Source organism: Chrysochloris asiatica, unplaced genomic scaffold (assembly GCF_000296735.1).
Source record: "Chrysochloris asiatica unplaced genomic scaffold, ChrAsi1.0 scaffold00372, whole genome shotgun sequence".
NCBI lineage: Eukaryota > Metazoa > Chordata > Mammalia > Afrosoricida > Chrysochloridae > Chrysochloris > Chrysochloris asiatica.
This window is the reverse complement of record NW_006408890.1, coordinates 15,241-23,546: the sequence shown is the minus strand read 5'-3', so window position 1 is coordinate 23,546 and position 8,306 is coordinate 15,241. Positions and strand designations below refer to the sequence as shown.

General features: G+C 47.8%; 1 protein-coding gene across 1 annotated transcript in view; it reads right to left on the bottom strand.

Annotated features, from left to right (window-relative positions):
- Nucleotides 1-8,306, bottom strand: part of LOC102820747 (regucalcin-like) — a 33,123-nt gene that overhangs the window by 22,639 nt on the left and 2,178 nt on the right. The window contains exons 2-4 of the mRNA XM_006876258.1: nt 5,526-5,718; nt 3,717-3,899; nt 711-926 (exon numbers count right to left, since the gene is read on the bottom strand). Of these exons, the coding sequence (XP_006876320.1) occupies nt 711-926; nt 3,717-3,899; nt 5,526-5,718 (592 nt within the window). The remainder of the gene's footprint in view (nt 1-710; nt 927-3,716; nt 3,900-5,525; nt 5,719-8,306) is intronic.

Sequence of the window (8,306 nt, the reverse complement as noted above, 5' to 3'; positions counted from 1 at the left end):
CACAGCCTCTAACCTCACACCCAGAGAACACAGCCTCTAACCTCACACCCAGAGAACACAGCCTCTAACCTCACACCTCAGAGAGTAACAGCCTCAAACCTCACACCCCACAGAACACAGCCCCTAACCTCACACCCCAGAGAGCACAGCCCCTAACCTCACACCCCAGAGAATACAGCCTCTAACCTCACACCCCAGAGAACACAGCCTCTAACCTCACACCTCAGGGGAACACAGCCCCCAAATGACCAAGATGGCCAAGATTTCATATGTCAATTATTTGGGGGCCCCCACTAAAACTGCTGCTTGGAATTGTAAAGCATGAAAAATTAATAGGGTGGGAATTGATTGGTTAGTTTATGGGGTGGGGTGCCATGGAGTGGGGGTTCATGGGGTCGTGGGTTAATGGGATGGGACTTTGTGGGGAGATAAATTAATAAGTGGAAGTTTATGGTTGGCTCATAGGGTGGGGTGTCCCTGGGTAGGGGATTAATGGCATCGGAGTTTATTTGGTGAGGAATCAATAGGGTAGGTATTTATGGGTTGATTTATAGGGTGTGGTTGGGGGTTAATGGGATGAGGGTCTATGGGGTGAGGAATCAATTGGGTAGGAGTTTAGGGGTTGGTTCATGGGGTGAGAGACTTATGGGGTCGGGTTAACGGGATCACAATGGCTGCGACCTGAGGAGGCAGGTGTGCGGTGCTTTTACCAATGTTTCCAGTCATCAAGTCATAGTCGTAGGCCTGCACTGTGTACCCCAGACTGTCCACGTGGTAGAAGGTACGGTGGTCCATGGACCAGTCCAGCCCATTGGAGATGCCCAGTCCGTCCAGGTGCCGCATCACCGAGCCGTCTGCGTAGAGAGTGTACACGGAGCCCTGGCCATGGCTCCACACACCCGGGCTTGATGGTTCAGGCATGGTACCTGGGATAGACATACGAGCAATCAGTAAGCCTCCTCTACTCTGTGATTTCCAGGAGCACCCCTCATTCCAGCCTAAGACCAGTCATAGCCCCTTGGCAGGAAGTGAGAGGTGGTTGTGTTCAGGGGAGCCCCAGGAGGACCTCAGTGGCAGGCAGGTGTCTGATTTTGTGGGGCCAGCACACAAAAGACTATCAACTGGGGGGCTTCTGACAACAGAGATCTGTCTTTTCAGGGTCCTAAAGGCAAGAAGTCCAAACAAAGATGGCGGCAGGGACTCCCTTCCCCCAGTGGCTCTGGGGGCAGACCCTTCCTTGGTTCACTCAGCTTCGGGTGGACTGAGGCAATCCTTAGCTTGTCGATACAGCCTCATGTGGCCCTCTTCCCTCTGTCACTTGGGTCTCTTCTGTTTTAGAGTAGGATTAGGGTCCCTGGTGGTGCCCTAGGGCAAGTGTTGGCCTAAGCTCAAGGTGATGGCTCAAACTCATCAGTTGGTCTGCCGCAGACAGAGGGGACTGTGTTCTTCCGTAATGAAGGGCAGTCTGGGACCCTAGAGAGCCTCTTCCACCTTGTCCTGTAGAGCACTTACGGGCTGGAACCCACTGACTCAGTGCGTTTGCTGAGTCATCATATAGGATTAGGAGCACTGATGGTTACAGTGGGTTACACATTGGGCTGCTAACCGCAAGGTCAGCAGTTCAAATTCACCAGCCGCGTTCTGGGAGAAAGATGAAGCTTTCTGCTTTTGTGATGATTTATAGCCTTGGAAACCCCATACAGGGTCACTAGGGTTCAGAACTGAGTCGATGGCCCACAGCAGCAATATATAGGACTAGGACACACCTTACACTACTGAAACCTTATATTAACTCAACTGATAGCATCTGCAATGATCCTGTTTCCAAACACAGCCAGTTTCTCAGGTAGAACTCCAATATCTTTTTAGTGGGAGGGACAGAATTTCAACAGCTGGGAATTGTGAACTTAGATGGTGGAGTGGGTTGAATGTTGTTGTTGTTGTTGTTAAGTGTCCACGAGTCAGTTCTGACTCTGAGTGACCTTTTGTGTAACAGAACAAACACAGCCTGGTGCAGCCACTGTGTCAAGCCAGCTCATTGATGGACGATTTCACGGACCCTCTACGTTACTAAACATGACAGCCTTCTCCAGGTCTGGTCTCTCTTGAGAACATGTCCTGAGTACTAGAGATGAAGTCTCACCCGCCTCACTTTTGAAGCGCATTCTGGCTGAATGTCTTACAGGACAGATTTCTTTGGTCTTCTGGCAGTCCATGGTAAATTCCATGTTGCTTACCAGCACCATAATTCAAATGCTTCAATTCTTCTTTGGTCTTCCTTATTCCTTATTCACTGTCCAGCGAGGTGAATGTGGTTGCTAGGATCCATCAAGTTGGTTCTGACTCATGGAGAACGTGCAGCAGAAGGAAGCTCTGTCCGGTCCTGCACTGCTCTTACCATCCTGCTAGGCTTGAACCCATCTTTGTAGCCCCTACATCAGTCTGAGGGTCTTCCTTTATTTACTGACCCTCTACTTTACTAAGCACGATGTCCTTCTCCAGGGTCTGATCCCCTCTGATAACATGTCTACAGCGAGTAGGACGCTGTTCTTGTTAGGTGCTATTGAGTCGGTTTGATACATAGCAACGCTATGCACAACAGAACGAAATATTGTCCAGTCCTGCGACATCCTCACAGCTGTTGTTACGTTTGAGCCCACTGTAACATTTGGGCTGCCACTGTGCCATTCCTTCTTGTCGGGGGTCTTCTTCTTTTCCATGGACCCTCCACTTTACCAAGCGTGATGTCTCTATCCAGGGACTGGTCCCTCCTAATGATAAGTCCAAAATGTGAGACATGAAGTCTCGTCATCCTGTCTTCTAAGAAATATTCTGGCTGTACTTCTTTCAACACAGATTTGTTTGTTCTTCTGACAGTCCATGGTACTTTCAATATTCATTCCACCACAACTCAAATGCATCAAAGGCATTCTCCAAGTTCTAACCCTGGTAACGGTGCATGTGACCTTACTTAGTAAACGTCTTTGCAGATGAAATCAATGAAAAGATCTCGAGGTAAAGTCATCTTGGACTACAGTGGACCCTAAATCCAATGGCAAGACACTGATTGGAGGGTGATTTGAGAGAGACACAGAGAAGATGGAGGCAGAGACTGGAGTGATGTGGCCAAGGAGTTGGAGAGAACGCCACGGGTGCATTCTTCCTTGGAGCTCCCAGGAGCCAAGTGTGTCCACACCTTTATTTTGGGACCTCTCTAGGTCTGTAAGAAAGCCAGTTCCTGTTGTCTGATGTCCCCAGTGTGTGATGCGGTGTCATGACACCCCTAGGAATCTGAAAGAGATGAGACTGGTCCACCATACCCACTCCTTCCCTAGATGACGAGTTTGTTCCCTGTGTCTAGACTGTAAACAACATGGTTCTGACATCTGCTGTCTTCCCAGGAGACTAGGATTTTGGTAGGTGCCAGGCAGGGGTGGCTTTGGCCAGCCTCCAAGAAAAACTTCTAGATGGTCCTGACTTCTAACTCTGGGTGCCCCCAGGAAAGAGGTCAGGCCACCCTGAGAACCCAGTGGACAAGTGTGGCCTTCCCAGTAAGTGCCAGATGCCTGGGGAGGGGGCCCTCAGGGACTACCATGTGCTGACAGATCGGGTGTCCTGTTGACTTGATGCGCCCCTCTCTCTGCCCTCTTTCCTGGTGCCTGAATGACCACTGCTCCCTGACCTTTCCTCTGACACCACCCACCACCTCAGCTCACCTGCCACAAACCGCCCGGCGGGGTCCACTTTGCCGTCATTGAACCTGTTGTTTGGTTTGTCCCTGTCCACCTGGGCCAACCACTGCACCTGTCCTGTGGGCCAGTCCAGAAGGCCAAGGGATGTGCCGACAGCCACCACATAGCTTCCACTCCGGTGAAGAGCCATGCAGCCCACACGGTCTCCTAGGGGCAGGACCAGGGATGACCACGCAGCTACACCTGCCGCTCGGCTCCCACCCTCCACCAGGTTGGAACATGGTCATCGTGTGGCCCTGGAGACCCCTCCCCTTCCACAGACTGGTGTAGACTGCTGAACCAGGATGGCCTGACTGGTCTCCATGAAGCCCAGGGGTCACTCCTGAGCTCTGGCTTCTCTGTACCCCCTTGGGGATCTCCAGGCACCCCAAGTATCCCCCAGGGTGGGCACTGCAGCCTGCCTGCTGGGTGCGGTCCATACAAAGACAGAGGAGACACTCACGGTCGTCATCACCTGTGAGTCCAGGTAAAGGACAGTAGTGCTCTCCCAGATCCTGAGCTGCCAGGCAGTCTGCCCGGGCCAAGACCAACTGTCCACTTGTCAGCGGCCCCCGAGGTCATCCCCCAGCCCTAGTGCCCTTCCATAGGAACCGTGTTCTCTGTCTCCAGAGGTGGCTGTGAGGGAGAGTGGGGAGACACTCAAAGTTACAGTACCTGGTAGGTGGACAGCATGAGACCCACATCGCTGTGTGAACTTCATGCAGATGTGTGAGTCCTACAGAGAGCTATGTGAGTTCCATGCAGGTGTGTGAGTCCTACAGAGCTGTGTGAGGCCATTACAGGTGAGTGAGCCACACACAGATTCATGAGTCCTGTACAGATGATTGAACTTTATAGAGATAAGTGAATTCCATATAGCTGTGTGAGCCCTTTACAGATATGTGCGCCTCATGCAGGTGTGTGTGCCCCATGTAGGTGTGTGAGCCCCACACAGGTGTGTGAGCCCCACACAGGTATGTGAGCCCCGTACAGGTGTGTGAGCCCTATACAAGTGGATTGTTTTATATAGATGAGCTTCATGAAGGTGTGTGATCTTCCCATACAAATGAATGAGCTCCACACACGTGTGCGTGCCTCAGGCAGGTAAGTGTGTTCCTCGCAGAACCATTTGTCTTGATTGTACTGTGCCCCAGACTGTGCCTCACACACCGGGGTGATGAAAGGCGAACACTCAGATGTCTGTCAGTCACAAAAGGCATCCATAAGGCAGAATCAGGAGTAAGGCCCACCTGTCAGCTTCAGGTGTGAGGTGCAAGTGTGAGAGTTAGGTGTGAGATTTAGGTGTGAGGCTCAGATGTGGTACTCAGTTGTGAGGTGCAGGAGTGAGGCTCAGGTGTGAGGCTTATGTGAGAGACGCACGTTTGAAACTCAGGTGTAAGGCTTAGGTGTGAAGTTCAGGTGTGAGACTCTGCTGTGAGGATCAGAGACACAGCACTTGTACTTATTCCTGTGTGAGAAACGAATCTGCCAGCACTGATTGTTGGTGTGAGTCTGACACTCATGGTCTGCGTATACACTCAGATGCTGTTTGACCCTGGTGGCCAGCTGCATAGCTGCTGACCACCCTGGTGCCTCCAGGCAAACCTCAGTGCTCTCCTTCTGCAGGCTGCTGCCTCACCCACTGCTGGCCAAACAACCATCCCAGAGCCATGGCGGCCAGCGCTGGGCATCATGTACAAACAGCCCTGGCCAGCTGACCCTCCCCAGGGATCAGAGGGACGGAGCGATCTCTTCGTCTGCACCCCTCCCTCAAAGCCTCTGCATGCAGCTTACTCAGGCCCACGGTCTGCACAGCGTTGCTGAGCGGATCCCACCGGCACACGCTCTGCGCATTGATATCCACGTACATGAGCTGTCCCGTCTCTTCCTCCCACACTGGGCATTCTGCCATCCGGTACTTCTTCCTAACCACAGCCTCGATCTTCGGGGACATCATGCCTGGGAAGGCGGATAGGGCCGTCAGCACCTCGAAGGGGTACACGCAGGAGTTACAGGGAACTGTAGGAGTCTATAAGGAGCTCTGGTAGCGTAGCGGTTACGAATCAGGCTGTGAAACTCAAGGTCAGCAGTTCAAAACTACCAGCTGCTCTGCGGGAGAAAGATGAGGCTTTCTGCTCCCGTATCCCGTAAAGATTTATAGCCTCGGAAACCCTGTACAGGGTCGTTATGAGTAGGAACCGACTCCATGGTACATAACAACAACAACAACTATATATATATACATTGTTGTTGTTAAGTGCCGTCAAGTTGGTTCCGACTTATAGTGACTGTGTGTAGGGTTTCCAATGCTGTAAATCTCTATGGGAGCAGAAAATCTCATCTTTCTCCTGAGGAGTGGTTGGTGGACTTGATCCACCCACTTTGTGGTTAGCACTTCAGTCCTTATTCTACAGAGCTGCAGCGCTCCCATGCATATACATGCACCATATGTATACAGTGTATATGTCAGCTAAGTGTTGGTAAGTATTGTCGAGTTGTTTGCAACTCATAGCGATCCTATATAAGGTTTCCAAAGCTTTACAACTTCATGGTAGCAGGAAGCCTCATCTTACTTCTGAGGAGTGGCAGGTGGGCTCGAACCACAGATACTGTGGATCAACCTCCAGTGTTTATTGTAAGGCATCATTGTGCTCCCTGTGTATGCTATAGATGCACTATCAGAACCTCAAGGTCAGCGGTTCAAGCTCACCAGTTGTTCCTCGGCAACCTTATACAGACAGGGTCGCTGAGGGTCAGAACCGACTTGACGGCAGTAAACAACAACAATAACAATACATTGTCTATACACTATACGCACAACAAAGGGGCTTCACAAAGTTCATGGGAAAAAACTGCACTATCTTTCCACAAATGTTTGAAACCTCTTAAGTATGCACTATCTATGAGCTATGTTCATAGACTACATGAACATACACAGCATCTGCTTATGGTATGCATACACACAGTCCATATGTCCACACGGTGTGTTATTGTTGTTGGTTGTCATGGAATCAACTGTGCGTCATGGCAACCCCATGTATACAGAGTAGAAGTACACTGGATGGAATTTTCAAAGCTGCAACTACTTGGAAACAGTGTCCAGTCTGTTTTTCAGGCTGCATCCACGTGGCTACAAAGTGTCAGCCTCTCTGTTAGCATTAGTGGACATTCAGGTAGGGTCTCACAAGGGCACCTATACACATCACATGCATGCTATATATCATCTTAGTGTGGTGCTGTGGGATAAGGCACTGGATCGCATGGTTGGTTTTAATTACAAGGTCGGTGGTTCAAGGTCCCCATCGGCTCCTCGGAAACCTTATATAGGGTCACTATGGGTTGAAAACAACTCAACGGCATAACAACAGCAACATATACACACACTGTGTACAATTTATAGATACATCTGCACCACTGTATATACTCTCTCTGTATATATTTATACACATATATATTCATATACACACTTTAACTAATAATAGAGATGTATTTAACTAGCACATCTCTATTACATTTACACCACTATACACACACACACACACACACACACACACACACACACAGTGGTAGCGTACTGGTTACGAATCAGTCTGTGAACCTTAAGGTCAGCAGTTCGAAACTACCAGCTGTTCCGCAGGAGAAAGATGAGGCTTTCTGCTCGCATAAACATTTACAGCCTCAGAAACCTTGTACAGGGTCGCTATGAGTCAGAACCGACTCCAAGGCACATAACCACCAGCAGCAGCTAATACAGCTCTATTACAGCCACACCACTAAATATACATATATATACACTGTATCTAATACATCTCTATTACATCTACATACACATACATACATATATATACATATATATACTGTATCTATTATATCTCTATAACATCTACACACACACACACACACACACACACACACACACACATATATATATATATATACTGTACCTAATACATCTCTATTACACTACATACACATACATATATATATACACTGTATCTATTACATCTCTATACACATACATACATATACACTGTATCTAATACATCTCTATTACATCTACATACACACACATACATATATATACATATATATATACTGTATCTATTATATCTCTATAACATCTACATACATACATATATACTGTATCTATTATATCTCTATTACATCTACACACACACACACACACACACATATATATATATATATATACTGTACCTAATACATCTCTATTACATCTACATACACATACATATACATATACACTGTATCTATTACATCTCTATACACATACATACATATACATACATATATACTGTATCTATTATATCTCTATAACGTCTACATACACATACATATACACATATATATACTGTACCTAATACATCTCTATTGCATCTACATACACACACACACACATATATATATATTATATATATTACATCTCTATTACATCTACACCACAATATATATATACACACACTATATCTAATACATCTTTATTATAGCCATATCTCTCTCTGTCTCTCTCTCTCTCTCTCTATATATATATATATACATATATATATTTACACAATG